The sequence below is a fragment of the Cupressus sempervirens genome, chromosome 3 (assembly GCF_028749045.1).
Source record: "Cupressus sempervirens isolate cs-2001-9-10 chromosome 3, ASM2874904v1, whole genome shotgun sequence".
Taxonomy (NCBI): domain Eukaryota; kingdom Viridiplantae; phylum Streptophyta; class Pinopsida; order Cupressales; family Cupressaceae; genus Cupressus; species Cupressus sempervirens.
In genome coordinates this window covers 64,477,336-64,502,864 of record NC_143120.1, presented here as the reverse complement: position 1 = coordinate 64,502,864, position 25,529 = coordinate 64,477,336, and the positions used below count along the sequence as shown (strand labels likewise).

General features: G+C 37.5%; 1 protein-coding gene across 4 annotated transcripts in view; it reads right to left on the bottom strand.

The window, feature by feature from the left end:
* Positions 1-25,529, bottom strand: part of LOC149564801 (gamma-glutamyl hydrolase 1-like) — a 152,072-nt gene that overhangs the window by 107,205 nt on the left and 19,338 nt on the right. For 3 of the 4 annotated variants that reach the window (XM_089818382.1, XM_089818383.1, XM_089818381.1), the window contains exon 3: positions 8,190-8,279. The exons of the other annotated variant lie outside the window; for it this stretch is intronic. In XM_089818382.1, the coding sequence (XP_089674508.1) occupies positions 8,190-8,279 (90 nt within the window). The remainder of the gene's footprint in view (positions 1-8,189; positions 8,280-25,529) is intronic. 4 annotated transcript variants of the gene reach the window in all.

The following is a 25,529-nucleotide window of genomic DNA, read 5'->3' as shown; positions in this document are numbered from 1 at the left end:
TATCTCCAGGACCACATTTTTGAAGATGGAGAAATTAGAGAAAAAGTGAAGGAATCCTTCAAGGAGAAGTATCCATACCTTAAGAAATTCTAGGATGTGTTTCCAGAAGAAATTCTCGGACTACCTCCATCCAAAGTTTTTGATTTTACCACAGATTTAGTACCTGGAGCAAAACCAATTTCTCGAGCTCCTTATCGGATGACCACTGCGGAATTAATGGAATTACAATTGCAGTTGCAAGATATGTTAGATAAGAAACTTATTCGACCAGTGTTTTGCCCTAGGGAGCTCCAGTATTGTTCATCAGAAAGAAGGACAAAACTATGAGATTGTGCATAGACTATAGGATGCTCAATAAGGTCACCATCAAGAACCGATACTCACTTCCTAGAAAAGGCGACCTCTTTGATCAAATGAAAAGCAATACAGTATTTTCAAAGATTGACTTAAGGTCGGGATATCATCAGCTCTGCATTAAGGATGAGGACATTCACAAGACTACATTCAGAACTAGATCCGAGCATTATGAGTTCACGGTATTGTCCTTCGGGTTAACTAACACACTGGCAGCTTTCATGAATTTGATAAACAGCATTTTTTCAAAATTGTTTGTATAAGTTTGTATTAGTCTTCATAGATGATATTTTGATCTACTCGAAAAACGAAAAAGAACACCAAGAGCATCTAGAAAAAGTCCTCCAAAAGCTGAAAGAACATAAACTATACAGGAAGTTGTCTAAGTGCGCTTTTTATCAAAAAGAGGTCCAGTATTCAGTACATATTATTTCAGCTAAAAGGGATAGCCGTAGATCCTTCAAAAATCAAAGCAATTAGGGAATGAACTATAACTAAGAATGTGACAGAAGTCAAAAGCTTCATGGGCTTGTCAAGATTCTATAGGAAGTTTGTCAGAAATTTCTCCAAAATGGCTTATCCGATCACTTCAAAGGAAGGGAAAGAAATTTATATGGATTGAAAATGTCAATCAGCTTTTGAGTATTTGAAAAAGAAGTTAACTATTGCACCTATACTAGAGTACCTAACCCTCAAAAGAAATTTGGGAAGGATTAGGAGGTGTACTAATGCAGGAAGACCAAGTGATTGCGTATGAGTCAAGGAAGTTAAAGAATTATGAGCAAAATTATGCTCCTCATGATCTAGAGCTAGCAGCTATTGTGCATGCCCTCCAATTGTGAAGGCACTATTTGATTTGGGAAGCCTCTTGAACTTCAATATGATCACCATGGCCTAAAATATATCTTTACTGAACCCAACTTTATCACGAGGCAGAAGAGATGGTTGGAATTTGTAGCAAAATTACGACTTTGACATTAGTTATATTAAGGGTAAAAAAAACAAGGTAGCAGATGCCTTAAGCAAACGAAGACATATTTCCACAATGGCCATCATAAATTTCAGATTAAGGGATCAAGTACTACATGTAAAGCAAGAAGAATTCTATACAGAGGTCAGCCATGCTCTTATCAAAGACCCACAGGATCCCAGGTATACAGATTTTAGAATAGAAGAAGATGGATTGTTAAGGTATCATGATAGGATATACATACCCAACAAACCTGAACTCTGGAGAATGATTTTAGAGGAATTCCACTCAGCTCCTTATTCAGGACATCTTGGGGTGACTAAAATGTTGTCAGATATAAAACCACTATATTTTTGGAAGGGAATGAAAAAAGAGATAACGGATTTTGTGGCAAGATGTCTAGAATGCTAAAGAGTAAAAGTAGAACATTGTTCTCCAGCTGGCCTCCTACACCCAAACAAAGTACCAGAGTGGACATGGTAGATAATTTGCATAGATTTCGTACAAGGACTACCTATGACACGAAATAAACACAACACCATCCTAGTAGTGGTAGATAGATTGACTAAGGTTGCTCACTTCATATTGGAAAACCTAACCGATGGAGCTCCAAAAATCGCTCATGAGTCAAGGAAGTTAAAGAATTATGAGCAAAATTATGCTCCTCATGATCTAGAGCTAGCAGCTATTGTGCATGCCCTCCAAATGTGAAGGCACTGTTTGATTTGGGAAGCCTCTTGAACTTCAATATGATCACCATGGCCTAAAATATATCTTTACTGAACCCAACCTTATCACGAGGCAGAGGAGATGGTTGGAATTTGTAGCAGATTACGACTTTGACATTAGTTATATTAAGGGTAAAGAAAACAAGGTAGCAGATGCTTTAAGCAAACGAAGACATATTTCCACAATGGCCATCATAAATTTCAAATTAAGGGATCAAGTACTACATGTAAAGCAAGATGAATTCTATACAGAGGTCAGCCATGCTCTTATCAAAGACCCATAGGATCCCAGGTATACAGATTTTAGAATAGAAGAAGATGGATTGTTAAGGTATCATGATAGGATATAAATACCCAACAAACCCGAACTCTGGAGAATGATTTTAGAGGAATTCCACTCAGCTCCTTATTCAGGACATCCTAGGGTGACTAAAATGCTGTCAAATATAAAACCACTATATTTTTGGAAAGGAATGAAAAAAGAGATAACGGATTTTGTGGCAAGATGTTTGGAATGCTAAAGAGTAAAAGCAGGACATTGTTATCCAATTGGCCTCCTACACTCAAACAAAGTACCAGAGTGGACATGGTAGATAATTTTCATAGATTTCGTACGAGGACTACCTATGACACGAAACAAACACAACACCATCCTAGTAGTGGTGGATAGATTGACTAAGGTTGCTCACTTCATACGGGAAAACCTAACCAATGGAGCTCCAGAAATCGCTCATAAGTTCATGAAAAAGAATTTTAGACTTGATGGAATTCCAGAGAAAATTATCTCTGACAAGGATGCTAGAATAACCTCCAGATTTTGGAAAACATTATTCGCATCCTTAGGAACTAAGTTAAATATTAGCTCGGCTTATCATCCCGAGACTGATGGTTAGACAGAAAGAGTAAACCAAGTTTTGGAGGATCTTTTAAGAGTTTATTGTATGGATCGGCAATATCAGTAGGAAATGTATCTACCCTTGATGGAATTTGCTTATAATAATTCCTATCAATCCACCATTAAGATGGCCCCTTTGAGGCCCTATATGGTCGCAAATGCAGAACCCTTGTAAGCTGGAACCATATTGACGCCAGAATTATTATCAGACCCGAAATGCTCAAAGAGATGGAAAAACAAGTAATTCAAATCCGTCAAAGATTGAAAGAAGCACACGATAGACAGAAAAGTTATGCACATACTAAAAGGACACCTAAAGAATTCTCAATAGGAGAAAAGGTGCTACTAAAGGTAAAACCCTAAAAGAGTACTATCAAGTTCGGTAAGAATGTCAAGTTAGCCCCAAGATATGTGGGACCCTTTAAGGTATTAGAAATCATGAACCCAATAGTCTACAGAATTGATCTACCACCAGCTCTTGCCAGAATGCATGACGTCTTTCATGTGTCGTATCTTAAGAAATATATCACTCATCATGATCATATAATTGATTGGAACCTACTGTAGGTACGAGATCCAGGGGTGGTGGAAATAGAACCACTCAGAATACTCGAAGTACGTAAGCTACGCTTACGAAATCGAGACGTGACTCAGTGCAAGGTCTAGTGGGATCAGTATGTAGAGGATAATGCTACTTGGGAAGACTACAACAAGATTTTTCAAAAATACACTCATCTTTTCTCAAGGCTAGACTCTGATCTTTATCTTTCATTTTCTTTTATAGCTGCAATGTTAAAAACCTAAATCAAATATTTCTTATAAATTTTTGAGTGAAATTCATCGAGGACGATGAAAAACATAAGGGGGAGGGTATATTACATCCCAAAATTTTGACCTATTTAAAAATAAATTATAGCCATTGTGATGATTAATTAAAACTATTGATTCCTTGTTTATGTGAAAAGGGTAGTTATATTTAACCGTTTTTATTTCATATGAATTTTGTTGTTAACAATTATTATGTATAATTGTTTAATGATGATGGTAGTTAGCCATTACTTATGTCTAATGATGATAGTTAGCAGTTGCTTGTTTATTGGATAATGGTAGTTGACTATTTTTACAACTAACTATATAAGTTGATATTGATTTATCATGGGAAAACTTGTTATTATTGTGAAAATGTTGCACGGGTGGTTGTAGGAGCAGACGAAGGGGATAAAGCATTACTTAACAGGATCTACGAAATTGGACACTACCTTAGTCCATTTATCGATTGGCAGGTATGACCTCGAACTACCTTGGTAAGGACCTAGCAACTGTATAACAGGGTACATACATTGCACACACATGAGCTACTTTGACAACATTTAAAAAATTTAAATATCTTAACATAATCAAATTTGTACCTTTGCTGATTTATATTGGCATCCTCATCATATCATTATATATATATATATATATATATATATATATGCACATATGTATAAAGGTGTGTTGCCACCATGGTGTTAAATTATCCAAGCTCGTCTCTATTAAAATACATATACATACATACATGCATATATAACGGGAGGATATGAAGATAAAATAAATCCTCCAAATTATGCACGTATATAAATATGCGTATCCTAATAGGTATGACCTTAGATAAAATGATAGTATGATGACACAATTCGAAAATTATATATATATATAGTTTCTTTTAATGAGTCCTTCGAATTCTGTTTTTAAATTATTAGGGATGATGAGTACACTTGACAATATTTCTTTCTTTTGAATCAATGAACCAAGAAGCCGATGATCGTGTTTGCAACTGACATATTGGGCTGCGGCTTCAATTGAAGCTTTCTCCTTTGTTTAAACATATAAGCCCGACTGCATTTCTTTCAACTATCATCGATACTGCTCTCTTCACCTCTCCTATCTTTTTCATGTTCTTTCTTCTTCTATACAGCCCGATTTTGAAAGTGAATCCGAGCTTGCTATTTCTTTGACGAGGGACTCTGCATTTGATATCTGTTTTGGCAACCAAAGTCATTGAGAGCCAACCAGATGAGATTAACCGAGTTCATTCCATCATTGATCAGGTTATGTGGATAACTTCTATTCTTTTATCCGGTATATATATTGCATCCGAAATCTAGTTGCAAGTGGGTTTTAAGGACTGTCAATGTTATTTCCTCAATGCATGACTATGAAGTAAAAGATGAGTAATGAATAGTTCATTCAATCAAGCTTACCAAGTAATCTAACCATGTTCACATCTAAAACTAAATGAATATTCAATATTTATGTTTCCAGGGAACAATTTTCTCTCTTTCTGAGTTCTTCAGCTATGATGATCAGAGGTGTCTTGCACGTATTCTTCAGGAGGCCACCCAACTTTGTCAGCATACTCTTCAGTTAGCTACGTCTCAGATCCCCACCTTTGACCAGCTCATTACTGCCTCTTACTCCCCCTTGTCTCCGTCACGGGGTGTTAAGAGTACTACTCCTAGATCGGTCAGGCATTGTACCAGTCTTTTCAAGTAGCAACACTCCTCTAGTGGGCCTCAGCGTAGATCTAAGAGACTAATACTTTGAATCGTTCACAATTATATCCTTCTGTTTTTGACTACTTTGTACCAAGGAAGGACTCATAGTCCTTACCTTGTGTCTCTTGGTCTTCTATCTTGTTTTGGTTTCTTTTCTGACACCATTTTGGTGTTTCTAGTATGGTCGGCTCTTCTGTTTGTATGCTCAGTCCCATAAACATTTCTGATTTTTTGTTGGACATTAATATTATTATCTTATCTCGAACCAGCTTGTCATTTAATTCAAAAAAAAATTCTTTGATTCTTTTAAGAGAAGTCCTTGAGCCACAAGGATGGCTTCATGCCAGTACTAAATTATCATCTTTCCATCAGCTGAGTTTCAGCAAATGAACTGATTTCATTAATGAACAGACACCAAGGACTCACTCGGGCTAGATGGCCAAGAAAGAGGTGAAGAGATAGAAAGGAAGTTTTGCAAAAACAAGCAATAGGAATCAAATTTGATATGATAACTTTAACTTTAAGAACTCTCCAATAAGCTCATGCATGTCCAATCTACTTACACTGTTGTCAAGTCGAGCAATGGTGATCAGGTATTATAAACTCATCTAAAACCTTGGCCAAGGTCGTTAAAGGCATGCTTGCCTTCTATAGGTCATATGATGTCGGTGGCACCAGTTATTCAAACATGCCCGTCTATTACTGAGCGGACATTCTAAATATCGGTACAGCTCAAATGGTTAGACTAACTGTGCCCCAAGCCTAGCCTCGAGGTAGGGAGTGTCTTTCTTCTCAAAAGATTGTGTGGAGATTGATATGGTCTATGGTTGGGAGGTTGAGCCTAAGCTAATGCTTCTATGTAATGTCCCCTTTTTAGCATTCATAGCATGATGTTGTCGTTAGCCTATTTCCCCACAGTCCCGTAGGCTAACCAGGACATTAAAGGGGCTTAGAGGCCATTTGACCTAGATAGTTTCAGTTGCAGGTCTTTTTGAGGGGTTTTGAGACAACTTTGGGCATACTTACTATTTATAGTAAGTCATCTTGGATATGGTCGGACATCCAGTGGCAGCGGTATGTCGATGGTAATTGTTTAAAATCGGCAAGAAGACTTGTTTATCATTGATAAGATTTGTTATGCATTGATAAAGCTATTTTATAAAGTTAAATTTAAATATTTAACTTTATTAATCCATAGACTATAGTTTGTGGGAAATATTTAAATTAAAAGAGTCCCCTTTATTTTATAACACATTGGAGACATAAGTTACATAAAGGGAGTGATGTTTTATCCCCACATTGAGAAAACGAAGGATTGAGCTCTTGTGAGAACACTATGAAAGAAAGGGAAAAGCTTCTTTTTAGTAGGCTTGGAAATATCAAAGAAATTGAGAAATTTTTTGGAGATTATGTCTCAATAGTTTGAAGGACGAAATCCCTTCAAGCTAGAAATCTTGACGCCATTGAAAGATATGGTCTTGAGATTCAACATAGTAGCAGTCTGAAAAAGCTGATACGAAAAAGCAGTCCGAAAAAGCAGAACCGAAAAAGCAGGCGGAAAAAGCAGTCCGTAAAGGTAGATGAAAAAGCAGTTCGAAAAAGCAAAGCAGAAGGGGCAGCATTGAAGAAAAATCATTACAGCCATCTACAACCAGGTTCCTTTATTAGTATTGCTTTCTTAAGTGTTATAAGTTTCAGCTGTAAGTGTGCATTATACCAGCATTATCATTTTGTAATCCATGTAATTGCCAAAAGTCTTGGCCATATTTCATGAGCATTGTATTAGAAATTTCATTGCAATTAAGAAGATAATAGTTGTTGGTGTCATTTAAGCAATTCAATATCATTATTTATCAGCTAGTTAGTTTGCATACCAACTATTTGTAAAAATGCCAATTGGCTGTAGGTATTCATTTCTCATGCTTAGATCATATATATGCACTGAATATTGTCAAAATTAGTAACACACTCATGTTAGGTCATTGTGTAGTCCATTTGGAGTCTTCTAGCACAAGATTCTCATTGATACAAATTGAAGAAAGAGTCATTTAAAGCCAGCTAAATTACTATATCAGTCATACGTCCCTGTGAATTGTTTGATGAAATTCCTTGAGCTTTCATCAGCATTTTTTGAGAGCAGATTTGAGGAGGGTCATTAGAATGGTATCAGAGCTTGCTTGCAAAGTGTTTGACGAAATGTCAAACAACTGAAGTATAAAGATTTTTGGTGTTTGAAGAAGTTATAACCTATTGGGGTTATTACATTCTCCTCTTATCCCAAAAGCCAAGGCTTGCACAACAATTACAAGACTCTCCAATTAGATTTGTATATTCTCCTACCATTCTTTACTATGCATTTACTTTTTCTTGTAATCATTGAATATCATAGGATTAATGGTAATAATTTAAGTTCTTTTTGTAATTATGATAGAAATCAGTTATTTCAGTTGGTTGTTGTTTCAGTGGGTTGTTAATTAAGTTAATTTCACATGAAATGGAATTAAAGATGTTCAATTCGGTAATTTGAATTTGAGTTATTGTTTTCATATCTGTTTTAATTCAGAAGATAGCTCTATCTTTTTAGTTGAGAAAACTTGTTTGTTACAGTAACATATTCCATGTTGAAATCACTTATATCATATCTCTTTTACTAGAGAATTTATGCAAATAATTTCGAAAATACAAACTAGAAAAAAGACTTTTACCTTGCTAAGGATCATGCTAATAAGCTCAAAGCCCAAACAAACTCCAAATACAGGAAAGTAATCCCCATTATCGTTCTCCTCTAATGCTAGCTGAAACATTGAAAAATGTTAGGCAGTTGTTCAACAAACAACTAAAGTAAACTGCAATTTGAAATTTAAATAAGTTGACATTCTTAATAGTTGAACTAGCAACAACTACACAATACTATAATTGTGATCCCAATATACATTATATTAGGGGAAACACCAACCTATTCTTTCAGAGCAGCATCTCACAACCAACAACCTAGACCAATATAAACTCCATAAAATTGGCTGCTACTATCATATTATGCATCCATCTAAGCTAATTTTCACTTTCAAGTCTGTGTCTTATCATAGGATCTCTTAATAGGACCAAGGATTAATTCATTCGATTTACTTTCAACAGAATATGAGGAAGATATTGTCACATCTTCACCAGTCTTGATTATACATTTCATAATCCCACATATTAACATTATAGACTATAGTATAATAAGATACTAAATCATCTAAGTACTGACACGTGAGAATTGGTTGTTTTATGCAAAAGCTGTGTAGGTGGGGAAGAATTATGTATACTACTATAGATAAGAGGATACATTATGTACCATACTTTAATATAAATTCAGAATCCGGTATGTTTGTTTACTTTTCAGAATCCACTATGCTCTTTCACTGAAACTATATGATGAATAAAATAGGGGAAGTTGTATGTCATTAAGCTGATTAAGTTGGACCCATTTCTGAAACATATATAATGGTTGATAGTATCTAGTAAAGCATAGTTTGAAACACCAAATGAGTCACTTGGGGCTATAAATGCTCCAATTGAAGTGACAACAAAGCATATTTTTTGGGGCAGCAAGTTAAAATATGGGCTAATAAGTAATTTAGAGAAAAGAATCTTTTACAGCCCACACAAATGCCTAGAGAAACACCATTACTGATGCACAAGTGACTACTGTGCAATTTTTGATCTGGGGCATGCATACAAGCAGAAGAGACCATATCCATTTAAAAAAATACAAATAATTATTTCAATCACCCATTCAAAAGACTGCGTTGTAAATTGTATCTAAAACCCCATATCTCTGCATTTATAAATTTGAATTCATCCTCTATTATTCTGTTCCCCAGCAAGAGTTTATAGTTGATCGCACAAAAATATATAATAAATTATAAATTGCTCAGTATAAGTGCTTGTAGGTTGATAATTTGACACATTGGATGCAAAGGGGGAAGAATAATGAAGAGAATTTTTATATCACAAAAGGGAATTCCTTCTAGACAAGGTTGCATGGGTACTCGTACCCACACCCCTAGTACTCGTACCCACGTACCCAAGTACCGGGTACACGTATCCCACGTACCGGGTACTCGGTGGAGAGCATCATAGCTAAGGACCTTGATTAAGATTCTAATTTTTTTTTTTGGGTTTTTTGTTTTTGTATTAGCTTGTTGTTTATCAAACTTAATTCAATACCAAATCAGTTTGAAACTTTGATACTCATTAACAATAAACTTTATCACTGTTCAAGTTAAAAGTTTATCATTTGCAATATGTCATTGTCATATGGTTTAGGATCTTCTTGTTCATGTTTAAAGTCTGCCTTCTTTGTTATGCATCTAAGCATTTATCATGTATTATTATTTCAAACATATAGCAAATCTGAAACTGAAAACAGTACATTACATTTGCAAACTTTATCACTGTTCTTGTTTTGAAAAACCATTGTCATGACTCATAAAATCAGATTTTTTATAAATATAAAAGTGTAAATTTTAAGTAAGTTTGACATACCCAAGTACCTCCGTCCCCAATTATGAAAAATACTTTAAACATTCAGCAATAGCATATCTATATATTTGACTTATGGCTTATATTTTCAAATTTCTTGTTTTGAATGCTCAATGTCATGACTCATGACAGATATTTTGATTTTTATATTTTCTATAAAATATTAATTATATAGAAAAAATTAGGCTTACACACGTACCCCCGTCCCCTATTTTGAAAAATATGCGTACCCGTACCCGCTCCCGTACCCACGTACCCATGCAACCTTGCTTCTAGAAGATCTAGAAAGCACTCTTCTCTACCTGATTGTACCCCTAGCTTGTCATTGACATGTATTTTCCTCCTATAGGGGCAGTTTAATAATGCATAGTTTGTGATATTGCTATCATGATTCAACTATGTAGTATTTGCGTCAAACTCATTGACCCATGTTTTATGAGTAGCGGTTTGCAAGAACCCATCTCTCATGAAAACAAATGGAACACTTAACACTCATTGCATCTAGGTGATCCTCACAGGGATGAAACATTGGTCCTTCTTGGAAGGTCACCCATCCCAGTATTGTTCCAACTCAAGAAACAAGTGCCTTCCAAGAAGGCCCAATACTTCACCCCTATGAGCATCACCTAGATGCAATCAGTGCTAAGTGTTTCATTCATTCTCTCAATAAGATCTTAAGGAACAATTGGAGTTTTTTTGTTGTAATGATCTGGACCCTTTTGTAAGGCCATTGGCCCTATAAGGCATCCATAAGCCTACTTGGTCAAACTTGGTCAACAGGTCAATAGGAGTCTACAAATGTGTTAAATTGGCATCCTATGATGTTTTGGATCATAAATGATCAATTGGACATGTCTTTAAGTTGATAGGATGACAAATGTCAAAAGTTGTCATGTGGAGCAAAAAGTTGTCAATGCTGCTTAACAATATTGACAAGAAATTCTGCAACTCTTACAACTTGCCTTCCAACAACCACTTTTGGTTTGGTTTTTGGTTGGGACAGATGGTGGAAGTTGTAAGATGTCTATTTAGGCCTTTCGTGATCGCGACAATGTTTTTGCAATAAATACACATTCATTTCCCTGCAAATTCTAAGCTTCTATTGTTTTTATGGAACAGTATGGATTCAATGGTTGATCAAATGTATATGATTGGATAGAGTAATGAAATAGCTTTTTGTTAGTGTTGGTTAGGTGACATTTCATGGTCTATTCTAGGAGATATTCACAATCCAGTGCTGATTGGTTCAAAACCCTCACTCACCTAGGGTTTCATAGTAAAATGTAAATGTCTTGAGTTTTCACTATTAGAAAATTCTAGCCATTGGTGGAAAGTTGAGATTGCCAATGTACTCTCTAGGATGGTGGTGGTCTCAGTTGGGAGATAGTAATACTAATCAGTTATGGCCGATATATAACCAAGCATCCCTATGTGACTAGTTATGGTAAGAATGCAAATTTGGTTGCAGAACAAGGTGTGGATGGACTAGGCCCGATCTAATGATGGATTTGGTGTTTTGAAGGGTATGCAAAGGTGTTCCAAGTGTCAGCTTGAAGAGAACAAATCAATTTAGCGGATTTTCTTTGTAAAAGAGGGCTAATTCCCAAATTAGGCATGTTTGATCAGTCCTAAGTTAGGAGTCCTAAAAGTGAGAAAACTCACCTTTTGGTATGTTGTGTATGGTCAAAAAGGGTATTCAAGACTACATTCTATTTGCCAACTTGTTTGGAAGATTGGAGAGTTGTAGGGCAGATACCTCCAAAGTAGGGCTAGTAGCAAACTAGGCCTCTACAAAGCATTTGTCATCAAGGGTTTGGGTACAAATAAATTGATGCTTGTTTGGAGTTTGGATCGGTCCCCAAAAATAAGTGAAGGAAGAAAAATAAGTCTAGTCCATCCTTGCAACTTGGTGGTGAATTAACCACATGTGCCTAGGATTAGACCTAATTGGAATAATGACTTCACAGGAAGTGCTTGATGTGAGAAGTTGTATCTATTGAGACGTTTCCATTGTTGATATCAAAGTGTTATTTCAAATGAGATTGTGCCCCTAAGGAAGTGGTTATTAGTGATCCTTGAAGTGCCTAAGGAGTTGTAAGGTTGTGGGATGTGGTGAGACATCTAGTTTCCCTTGTTTCTATGCATAATTTTGGTATCTGAGAAGGTTGATCATTTGGGATAAGTGATGTCTGTCAGGGAGTGACAAAGAGGCTAAGGACAAGCCTCCAAAAGGGGGAATAACCCAAGAGATGGTGAAGAAAATTATTGAGAAGGCACTTGAAGGCAAGACTAAGGAACTCAAGGAAACAAAGGGCAAAGAAAACTGGGGTGATTGCTTGTTGCATGAGGAAAAAGATGATAAAAGGGAATAGGAAGTGGCCCCAAGGTGGGAAGTGGAGTTACCTACAAAATAGAGAGCACTTGTGGAGGCTTTGAAGGTTGTTGGCCAAGATTCCTCGGATGGCAAAAGTGACATCTCCATGTTCAGTGGGAAAGTGGATGTAGAAGAAGTCATAGACTGGAAAGAGGCACTAAATAACCACTTTGAGTACAAAGAAATCCCTGAAGACAAGAGGGTCAAGTTTGCAAAATCAAAGTTGAAAGGGGCAGTCCTTACATGGGGGAATTATCTACAAGGAGAAAGGGTAAAAGAAGGCATAAGTATGATCACATCTTGGGATAAGAAGAGGGCAAGGATAAAGGCCCAATTTATGTGAGTTGATTTGATGTACAAGTTTATAGGAAGATGCAAAATTTGAAATAGAGAAACCTAGATGTGAGTACCTGTACTAAGGAGTTCCATAGACTACTCTCGGAGCCAAACATCATGAAGATGAGGCAAAAGGTTATAGGTTACCTTAATGGATTGAAATTTAGTATCCAAGATGAAATTAATATCCTAGCCATTGTAAATGAACAAGTGCTTTCAACTAGCACTTAGAGCAGAAAAGAAGTTGTGGAGAAAAGGTAAGCAAAACAATAGGGGCAAAGGTGGAAAGAAATTCAAAGTTAGAGGGGGTTTTGGTGGAAGAAACCAACCTCAAAAGGCTCAAGGTGAATCTAGCCAAGGCAAGTAACAAATAAGCACTAGCTTTACAGGGAATTCCAAGGAAGGAGACCTAATGACAAAGGAAGATTTGGAGGATTAAGAAGAGGGAATGACAATTCATTGGTATATTGTGGTCAAGTGGGACATCCTACAAGCATATGCTTTGAGAAAAACCATACTGATTCAGAAGGTGGTGAAAGGATTGATCCAAAAGGACTATCAAAATGTGACCTCTCTATCTAGGCCTATAGTTTCAAAACAAGGGGAAAGCTTGATGATGAGGAAGACTCTTTAAAGACACCAATCCCTCAAGAACCTCCACAAAGGAAGTAATTATTTAGGAATTCATGCAAAGCCAATGGGAAGGTATGTAAATTAATTGTAGACTTTGGATCAACAGATAATTTAGTATCATTAGAAATGGTGGAGAAACTAAAACTAAGAAGGGTGCCTCATCCTTTTCCTTATAAAGTATCATGGCTAACTAAGGGTCAATTGATGTGGAGGCAAGTTGCTTAGAATGGTCTTTCACCTTACAATAGGCTTATTTGCCTATTCTTAAGAAAAATATCAAGAACAAGCCCTAGGAATACTTACACCCTTCCAAATCACGTTCCTCATCCTTTTCCTTATAAAGTATCATGGCTAACTAAGGGTCAATTGATGTGGAGGCAAGTTGCTTAGAATGGTCTTTCACCTTACAATAGGCTTATTTGCCTATTCTTAAGAAAAATGTCAAGAACAAGCCCTAGGAGTACTTACACCCTTCCAAATCACTTCCTTAGTATTTCAAAATGTACCTACAATCCATTCAACAAGTAAGTCCACATGTTCCACTTTTAACTCATTCTTGGGTAACTTGAATACAAAAAGTGTAAACAAGGACATTTTAGGGGTTTGACCACCTAACCCATTCTCCAATAGAACTATCATTAAGATTAGATGTTGGCAATTTGGCTAAGTAGGACAAGTTGGAATAAAGTAAGAGTTGTCATTTAAGGCAACATATACTTTGTATAAAGAAGGTATTGTGTACAGATGAAGATTCTACAATTAGACATGGAAAATTGTCTAAGTACATGATAGTTTATCTAACAGAACAGAGACAATTTTGATATGTACGATGACAAAAGCCTTATTGGCACGTGCGCAGTTGGGTACGGGCAGTACAGAGTGTCAGGATGACATGTAAGTGCATGAGTCAATACGATCAGTACGAAAGAAGATATGACAAATTTACTAGTTGCGACAATATACAGGCAGAATAAAGCATAATAGTAAATGGGTAATTATGTGTTAAGAAATTATTTTGTTTACGAAATAATTACTTAACTAATTTGGGAGGACATCCTAGATGTTAACCCTAAGAGGGAAAGAGTTAGTTTTGTTTTTTGTCAAATGTGTGGAAGCTTGAAGGCTGACTAGATAGTTTTTGCAAGTTGTAAAGGTATAAAGGAAAGATTGTGATATGCGAAGTTGTGTGAAGTTGCAAGTGACATACAAGCTTATGTGAAAGTTATATATGTGATATGCAAACTTTATGAGATGTGAATTCTAATGTATGAATAGAGGTATGCAAAGAGCAGCAAGTGTTACATCAAATATTGAAGATATCAGCAGCAAGCAATAGGTTTTTGTATCAAGGAACTATATAATATATTGCATGCTTGGGCAATGGGCTCATCCTACATACATTTTATAATTGTACATAAAAACTCCTAACAGAGCTGAAGTTTTTAACAAGAACCGAAATACTATATGTATGTAATAGACTCCTAACAAGGTCAATATCCTTAACCAGATATTTTTGATTAGTGGATCATTTTGTGGGTACCATCCCCACCAAAGTTTTCCCTTGGCCAGGGTTTCCCTAGTTAATAATATATGGTGTTAGGAGTTCTCTTTGTGTATGGTTATGTTTATTATTCAGCATTGTTAGTTTACTTTATTATGCAAGTTACAAGGTAAATAATAATATTCAGTTTTGGGTAAATTGATATTCTTACTGAAGAAAGAGATAACCTAAAAGAAAGATATGAAGATACAAAAGACTACATTGGAAAATTGAAACACAAGATTGATCATCTTAAATCCAGAAAGGAACCTAAAGATCAGACAAAAGATAGAGATGAAGAATCAAGGTTGAAAAAAGAAAATGAGACTCTAAAACATGAGTTGAAGATCATTGAACTGAAGTTAAGTTTGAAGAAAGATGACAGCAAAGTTGAGTCAGTTCTAAAATCTAAGAATGCAAATCTATCTTATAAATGTTACATCCGAACTTGAATCCATTAAGACAGAACATGTAGAACTTGAGAAATACAACACTATTGTGAAAGGAGAGTTAACCCACACTAAGCAACAATTAGAAAAGTTATATTCCAGTAGTGAGAAAATTGATTAGCAGCTATATTTTCAAAGACCTTCCTATGATAAGACTAGTGTTGGATATTTCATTAGAGAAAAGTCAGCAAAGAAATCTGAGTCAAGAAAGGAACTAGATCTGATTGTTGAACATCCTAAACATAAGAAGGATGACTAGAACAAGATTGAATCAAGTGAATCTAAAGATGCACCAAAAGAAGTTGGGCAAGCAAGTGAACTTGAGAAAATCGATGAACCAAAAGCAACTAAGCAAGTTGAATCACCTAAAGGAGTAAGGTATGAATTTAAAGGTAGATGTTTTATATGTAATGAAATTGGTCATATGAAGAGAGACTGTACAGGTAATTCATTCAAACCTATTTCTAATTTTTATTGTTATAGTTGTCATAGTTTTGGTCATAAAGTAGTTGATTGTAAGAAACCTAAATTTGATAGTAATAATAGCAATAGTAGAATTTTTAGAGATACTAACCCTGCAAGTAATGAAAGAAGAAGATCTAGCGAAAGGACATCTAATGAAAGGAGATCAATGTTTACCGTACAGGGTAAGAACTTAACACATGTAGTATAACACGATTCAACACAGAACAGATACTTTATTCATATGTGCACTCAATGATTACAATCCAAATACAATGACTACAATAATCACAATGATGATTCCAAAGTCCATCTCGGACGTGTACATATACCTTTTCGAAGGGATGACTCAAGCGTCACGTGCCCGTTCGGATACTACTCTACCCGTCGGCTACACTATACATTTTACCAACAACATTATCCCCCCCAAAAGAAAAGTCGTCTCCGGACGACAATAAAACAAAATTCAAAATAACAAAATACATCAATGCATAAGTACTAGACAGAGGGATGTGTCCCTGGCGTAGTGGTCATCTGCACCCTCAACTCGTTTAGCTCTGCCCGTAGCTTGTAGACTTGTTCTTTCCTAATCTTCAGTTCCGCTTTTGATTCCATCTAAAGCTCTAGGGCTGACTGCATCATCTCTCCGACTTCTCCCAACTCCTCCTTCTCTGCTGCCAATTGTTCTTTTTCTGCTAACAGGGCTGCCCTCTCAGATTGTCAAGCCGCCCTCTCAGATTCCTAGGCTGCCCTCTCTGAAGCTAACCTGGCAGCTGACTCCTCCCAAGCTCTCTCAACTGCTACCTAATCCGCTTGACTCCTCCAAAGAGTGTAGTACACCTCCTTGTATAACTTCGCTATCTCATGAATCAAAGCCTCTACCCGGCTCTCCATCTCAGGGTCTCTCGTCGTCGCCCAGTCCTACCGCATCTCCGCAGTCTCCACATCCAGCCATGCCCTCTCCTCAAAACAAACTGTAAAGGCAGTTGGACATCCCAACCTCATAAAGGATATGACTCCCTCTAGCTCCTTCACCACTGACTCCAACGCCTGAGTTTCTGTCAAATCTAACACCTGGCAAGCCCGAGTCGCTAGGGCTGCTACACCCACCAGAAATGTCTCTCTCATTCCTCTCTCCCACCTTACTGGGTATTCCTACTGTGCACCCATAGCCCTCTCCACTGCCTCTACCATCAACAGCACTATGCAGTACTCCCTCACTGTGTCTACCCAGCCTCCTCTAATGGGTTCTCCGGAACTGCTTCCCGTGTGATTGCCAGTACCTTCTCCTCACACGTTTCAATGCTTAATAGATTTACGCCTTGCTTTGGACATTTTGAATCTTCATGGTCCCCTGGACCACACCATTTGCACAGTAGTTGTCGCATCTCCTTCGTAGTACAATCCCTCACGAAGTGACCCCAAAGATTGCATGCCCGACACTGTATCATCAGTCGTCCGCTTGCATCGTACTGTATTCTACTCCAGCCTCTGTTGTTATTGTTATTGTTTCCACGCCTTCCGCGTCTATTGTTATTGTAATATCCACCCGAAGTTGCATCATTGCTCGTGTTATTACTGTTGTTAGACACCTCCTGCATTAGCAACACTTGCTGGTGTCCTTTTGCTTTCATATCAAACAAGCACTCTTTCAAGAAATGTCTCGCCACCTGGCAGATGTCAGAAAATTGTTTCTTCGGGCATAAGCCCTTCGTATGGCCATCCTCTTTACAATCTGTGCACCATAGTTCTCCCTTCACTATGTCCGGATTCTTTTTCAAATTCTTAAATTCTTTCATCATACGAAGCATATCTTTCTGTAATGCTCGCACCTTCTTATTCGACTCTTCATCATTACTGCTACTTTCAGATGATAAATCATTTGAATCAAAGGATTTATGCTTTTTCTTCTTACTCGTCTTTTATACACTTTCTAAAACCATTGCACGAGTATATGCGCAATGTACGACGCCGGTGGTACAATCTTCATCTTCTTTTTTAGAGCTAATTGTAGCCCCTCTACAAACCATCGTTTTTTCAAACCGTCTTCCGATTGACTTTCCATCTTCCCGACTAGTTCTTTCAGTCGTCTGGCATAGGCCCAAACTGTTTCATTCTTTCCTTATTTAGTACTATATATCTCTGCCACTATTTCATTGTTGTCTCGAAGCAATCTGAATTCTGCTATAAATTCTTTTTTAACATTCTCCCATGTATTGAGTTTCTGAGGACTAGTATCGGAAAACCAATCTATCGCCACACCCGCAGGGTCGCTGGGAACTGTCTAACCCAATCGTCTTCATCTGTCACACCATTTTCCATCCATATGGTTTCACACATTTTACAATGTCAGATAGGGTCTATTGTACAATCACCATGAAACTTGGGTAATTTTTCTTTAGGACCTACCATCGTTACTTTCCTTTGATTCTAAAGTACTTGTGTATCCTCGCTGTTCCAAGCTCCCGCGCTATTCTAAATAACAATCTTGTTTCCAACAACCGCGTTGTCTGGTGAAAGGTCTTCAAGTGATGTTCTATTCCCCACCTATATCTGTTCGTCCAGTGTATCGGGAACGAAGAGATCACTCCAAGCTCATGCTCCCTCGGCACTCCAAGCCGTGCAAGTTGCTTCCCTTCCGTTCAGACACTCTCCCCTTGGCATATACAGGTTAAGGAACTCTTCCCTTGTTTCCTCCACCAAATTTAAGCATTGTCGAGTCTCTTCTAGCAATTCCTCGACACTCCTCAGCCTACTAGGTGAGTGCACTCCCTCCATCTGTGCCTATTCACCCCTGCCGTGCCCCTCGGCAATCTTCTGAAGTCTCTAGCTGCTGCGCTAAAATTAAAATTTCTTGTGTTGTACGTAGTTCATCCTTATCTTTCACGTTGTTCCTATCCTTGTTAAGCAAATTCGGCATTAATCTTCATATCATTCCTTCGTTCCAGGTCCTCAACAACAACGCCAAATGTTTACCATACAAGGTAAGAACTTAACACATGTAGTATAACACGATTCAACGCAGACCAAATACTTTATTCATATGTGCACTCAATGATTACAATCCGAATACAATGACTACAATGATCACAATGATGATTCCAAAGTCCATCTCGGACGTGTACCTATACCTATCCGAAGGGGTGACTCAAGCGTCACGCGCCCGTTCGAATACTACTCTACCTGTCGGCTACACTATACATTTTACCAACAACAATCAAATGATAGATCTAATGGAGCAAGGAATCACATTCTGTGTTACAAATGCAACAACTTTGGTCATATTGCCAGAAATTGCAAAGCACCAGTTAACCAGTCCGGACCTAATAAAAGAAGCAATGCACCAGTATGTCAGTTTTGCAACAACTTTGGTCACATAGCAAGATTTTTCAGAATGGACATGATATTACGGAAGTAATTGGTAAAATACTTGCTTGTTATTAACAGAAACTGAAAGGTCATTATATAAAAAACAATAAAACGATGTTTCCTTAGGAAACGATCATAAAGAATAGAAACATTCTATTCTAACAAAGAAAACTAAAAAAACGAAAGCTAACTTAAAGCTAACTAGATATTTCCAATAGATAATCATTAACTAATAATAGGTGACTATCTATTATTGTAATACCCTCCCTTAATGGTTAATCTATCTAGAACACCAAGCTGTCCTCTAAATTTGACAAACTTATCAAGACCAAGAGGCTTCGTGAAAATGTCTGCAGTCTAATCTATGGTAGGAACATACTGCAAATCTATAGTCTCGTCTTCAACCAGCTATCATATGTAATGAGAGTGAACATCCACATGCTTGGTTCCTTCATGAAAGATTGGATTTCGTGCTAACTTGATAACACCTTCATTATCAACAACCAAAGTAGTCGGTCCTGTTGGTGACATCTGCATATCTCCAAGCATCCGACAAAGCCAAACAACTTCACATCTTGCCTTAACAGCCCCTCTGTAGAGGAGAGAGAAACTGCATGGTGCTTCCTACTGGTCCATGTGACTACACCAGATCCCAAACTGAACACATATCCAAAAGTTGACTTTTTATCATCAACAGAGCTTGCCCAATCTGAATCTGTGAACCTACTGAGTTTAGGATTAGAACTTCGAGAGTATAGAAGTCCATAGTCTAAAGTGCCCTTCGCATAATGAAGCACACGCTTTGTTGCCATCCAATGATCAGCCTTAGAAGCTTTCATAAAGCGTGAAATATAGCTGACTATGAGGCTGATATCAAGCCTAGTAGCAAAGATGTAGATAAGGTTGCCTACTAGTTGCCTGTATGTAGTTTCATCAACAAAAGGAGAATCAAACTTTGTGGATAACTTCAGACCTTTCTCCATAGGTGTAGATGCAAGCTTGCAATCCTGCATATGAATTCGTCTAACAGTTTCTGGCATATTTGGAATGAGAGATGAAAATACCAGAAGGTCCTTGCCAAACTTCAACACCTAGGCAATAATGCATGAGCCCAAGGTCAATCATATCAAAAGACTGGCATAAATTTTGCTTGATTCCCTGAATCAAAGATGTCGAACTGCCAGTGATGATCAAATCATCCACATAAATAACCAGAAGGATGATGTCACTGTACAGATTTGAGTCTGAAGAACTCCTCTTGAAGCCTTGATCACTAAAGTACTTGTCAATTTTTATGTACCATGCCCGAGGGGCCTGCTTCAAGCCAGAGAGCTTTTACCAATCTGGGAACCTGATGGTCTTTACCAGCAACCTTGAAACCAAGAGGTTGCGTCATGTAGACCTCTTCATGGAGATCACCATTCAAGAAAGCACTCTTGACATCCATCTGTTGGACCTTCCAGCCAAACTGTGTTGCCATGGCTAGGACTAATCTGATGGTGCTCATCTTTGCAGTAGGAGCAAAGGTCTCCTTATAATCAATGCCTTGACGCAGAGAAAATCCCTTCACCACTAAACGAGCTTTGTACTTGTCCAAAGTACCATCCGATTTGTATTTGATTTTGTAGACCCATTAGCAACCAATGGGTTTCTTCCCTGGTGGAAGATCAAAAAGGACCCAAGAGTTGTTCTTCAGCAGACTTTGGTGTTCAGATTGCATGGTCTGTTCCCACTCTAGAATTCCTTTAGCCTCGAAGTATGTTTGAGGTTCAAACACACTGTGAATGTTGGTCATGAGAGAAAAGTTAACAGAATCTGTAGTTTTGTCTTTTTCCAAGCAGTTCTCTCATTAATGAGCTCATCATCACAAAGATTGGCAAGTGTCTTAGCCCACCACTTAGGCCGGATAGGAGAATGACCAACATGAGTATCAGGAGATGCTTGATCAACAAGTTCCTCATCAGAAGAATCTGGATCAAATTGAGGTGAAGCATCTACAAAATGAGATGAACCTACAGGAAAAGTCGATGGTGTCTGTACAAGTATCACTGGTATATCTGGAGCTGCAGGAGCTACTGGAGCCCTCCCATCAAGTGGACCTAATGGAAGCCAAACTCCTAAATCATGAGCCTGCATAGGCTAGTCCGCTAGATCAGGAATAGGAGAAACAGGCATGAATGGTCCTCGCTGCTCATCAAAGACTACATCACAACTATAGATAAGACGAGCTGTCTCAACATTGATCAAGTAGTAGGCTTTGTGAAGACTGCTATATCCAACAAGCATGAGTTTCTAACTCTTGGCATCCAACTTGGTGCATGACGTATTAGGGATCCAAACAAAAGCAAGGGAGCCAAAAACCTTCAAGTGACTAATTCTAGGCTTGCAACCTGACCAGGCCTCTTCTGGAGTTTTACCTTTAATCACCACTATGGGTGACCAATTCAATAGATAAACTACAACGTTAACTGCTTCTGCCCAAAACTTCTTCGGAACATGTCTATATTTGAGCACGGATTGAGCCATCTCAGCGATTGTCCTGTTTCGATTGTTCAACTACACTGTTCTATTGTGGCGTGTGGGGTGTGGTTAACTAGCATTTGATGCCATGTGTATCCAAGAAGCTAGAGAAAACATTAGAACAAAATTCCCCCCATTGTCTGATCTAAGAGTAATAATAGATTTCCCAGTCTCTTTTTCAACTAAAGGTTTAAACTTCTAAAATACAAGAAATGCATCTAATTTATTTTTAAGTACACCCACTTTTTTCTACTGAAATAATCAACAAACAACAGAAAATACCTAGACCCAAGAACAGGAGTGGCCATACGGCCACAGATATCGGCATGAACAAGCTGAAGAACCTGAGAAGCTCGCCATGAATCACCACTTGTGAAAGGTGTGCGATGTTGCTTCCCAGCCTGGCATGCATCACAAACTCCAAGTTGTTGAGTCTAAATCTCTAGCAATCCAAGAACAAGTCCATCCTCAGCAAGTTGTGAGAGATAATGCACATTTAAGTGCCCATATCGATAATGCCAAAATGTACTAATAGAAGATTGTCGAGCAGCCATTGATAAGTCCTGAGAATCACTATAATCAATAAGTCTGAAGACCATGATCCTCAAGACCCACTACAATAGTAGATTTAGTCGCTCGATCGGTGATGGTGCACTGATGTGAACTGAAGGTGACTACCAAGTGTGGAGAATATCGCAACAACTGACTGACTGAGAGTAGATTTAGTTCCCTCCCTAGAACGTAGTACACATCGAGGAATATCCCAGCAGACCGAATCTGAATGTTACCTTTGCCAACAACTGTGTACTCTTCTTCGCCACCAAAAAATAACAGTCTGAATAAGGCTAGTAGTCGATAAACTAGTCTCTGCAGTGAGTGAAATGACGAGAGGCACCTGAATCAATGTACCAAGCAAACGACTTCACATGATCTGTAGGTCTTTTAGCCATGAAGGTGTAAAAGGCAAATTTTGCCTGCTCTATGTACTCTACACTATTCGCTTTGGGCTACGAACCTGATTGCTTAGATTGTGCAGCTAAGTGTTTCCGACATTCAACCTTCATGTGTCCAAACTTGTGGCAATAGTTGCATTGGATGTTCTACTTTCGAAAACCATCTGATGCTGGAGCAGAAGACTTCTGCTAAGATGGCTATTGAAACTTGCCTTTATCCTTCTGAAAGGATTTCACAACAAAGGCTTGCTCTATGGAAGTAGAACTCGAGCTACTACCGAACTATTGTTTCCACTGATCTTGTTAAAGTAGCAAGGTGCAAAGATTAGTGAACTTCAAATCAACACCAGAAGATGTGATGTTGAGAGTCTCGATAAAATGCTCACAAGACTTTGGTAAACTCCGAAGAGTGATAACCACAATATCCTCTTCCTCCATCTTGCCACCGATGGCAACTGATTACGGATTTCCTGAATCTGATTCAGGTGTTCCTAGAGCGTGGTGTGCTCATCCATGACAATAGAAAACAGTGTTTTTCAAAAAGACGGCTCTACTTTTGTCAGAAGTCTCATGAAGACCTTTGAGATGTGTTGAGATCTCAGCAGTTGTCTTGCCAGATGGAATCTGAGAAAGTTGATCATTACCCATGGATAATTTGAGAAGCATCACTGCCTCTCAATTATTCAAATCCCATGTATCTTGATCAAGACCAGGAGAAGTCAAACATTTCGTAACACCCAGAACAAGTTGATCGATGTTCCGATATCCAAAAATTGCAATGATCCGCTGCTTCCAAGTGCCATAATTTAGACCATTGAATTTGGAGTTGTACTCCAGCAAAATGTTTGTCAAAGATGCCATGGCACGTTTTTCAATGAAAAAGCGTGAAAATCTATGAAGGCAAGTTCTTCAAAGAAAAAAATGGAAGACCCAGAAAATTCGAAGAGACTTAGAAGAGAGCTCGAAAAACCCAAAAGGAATATGTTGTTTTTTGGATCCGCTAGTTTGAAAATCGAGGCACAAAAATTGAGGCACCCAAAAAAATTGGACGACAACCCAATTGAGCTCTCAAAAAACCCACGAAGAATTTGAAATCAAAATGATTTTTCGAGCCCAAAAATTAGGGTTTGAAAAAAAAACCCTAGTCGGCAGCAATGGAGGCAAAAAATGGTTGATTTCTTCTATTAAGATTGGTTTCCTGCGAAAACATCATAGATTATGAAGAAATAGACACCAAAAAATGGTGCTTTAGGCACAGTTTTTTAGAAAAACGTGGCTGTTAAAAGCGTCTTAAAAAATGCAGGAGTTTGCTTCAGATCACGACCATGGACAAACGACAGCCTTTGTTGTGTATAGGTGTGATTTGTTCTTCGAAAACAAAACCAAACAAACCCTAGTTTGAAGCAAATATGCCAGACAAATAATTTTGAAAATAGCTTTTGATAATTTCGGAAAGGAAATTATTATTTTCGAGAAAATTTAAAGCCCTTGCTCTAATACCATATTACGGAAGTAACTGGGAAAATACTTGCTTGTTATTAATAGAGACCAAAAGGTCATTATATACAAAAGAATAAAACGATGTTTACAATCGTAAAGAATAGAAACATTCTATTCTAACAAAGAAAGCTAAAAAAGAAAAAGCTAACTAGATATTTACAATACATAACCATTAACTAATAATAGACGACTATCTATTAATGTAATACATGTGGAACGTCAATAGGAATCCAAATTTCAGAAGGAACAATAACAGATATGTCAAAAGGAATGATAGCAGCAATAACAGTCAGAAAGATGAACTGAGAGAAATTACAGAAGAATTCAAAGAGGTATTTGTCAAAGCAAAAGATCCATCAAGTTCACAAGTAGTATTGGAAGAATAGTATTTTGATGCACCTGATGAAAGATTGAAGTCAGCTATTGTATGTGATTCATCCTATTTGAATTAAGCACCTTTCTATTGAAGATCAAGTACCAGAAAGACAAAACTAAAGTTAGAGATCAAATTAAGAGTTGCGACATTAATACGAGGTATAAGACAACATGTAGAAGCTATGGTTAACTGCGCAGACGATTTGGAGATCGCATGCAGTTATACGAAGAAAACAAAGTTACTAGTAATCAAAAACAACTTTTTGTGAATTGTGTACTTACGCAATTAATGTAAAGAACAATTTGGTGAGATATAAGCCATTTGAGCAAGATTGTATGTATCATTCGATCGTGTTAAGAGTTAAGAAGCAATTAAAAGTGAATTGATTGCGAATTGAAGAACTGAAGCATTTTAAAGTGTGAACAAAAAGAAGCCCTAGTCGTGTGAAATCCAGGTTTTTTCCATAATTGTAGTTGTATTTTGAAGCTTTGAATTAGTAGCAATGGAGAATCCTACAGTTTGTGATGTGAGTGAAAGACCTAGGTATAAATTCAAGAAGCACCCTTATGTATCTTTGGAAGATGATCCCCTAGGAGCATTTTCACAAGTTCCACAAAATGTATTGCATGTAGAAGATAATTATTTTGAGCATAATTCATGAAGGCATGTTTTGGGTAGGAGACATCCCTGTAATGATTGATAATGACATGATTCATAAACTTACTGGTTTGAGCAATGAAGGAAGCAACCCTGTGAATGAGAAGAATGTGAAGAAGTTGGTTGAAACAAATCTGAAAATCAAGTCTGACGGGAGAAACACGAGAATTGACCTAATAACTAAAACAGATGTGAGGGTTATTAGCAAGATTATTGGATACAAGATGAACTACATTTCTAGAGTAAACTCTATACCTGTTGGATTCATCCATGCAACATACCTTATGACAGAAAAAAGAGAAAAAGTTAACATGTGTGAGATTGTGAAGCAACAGTTGCTTGATAATAT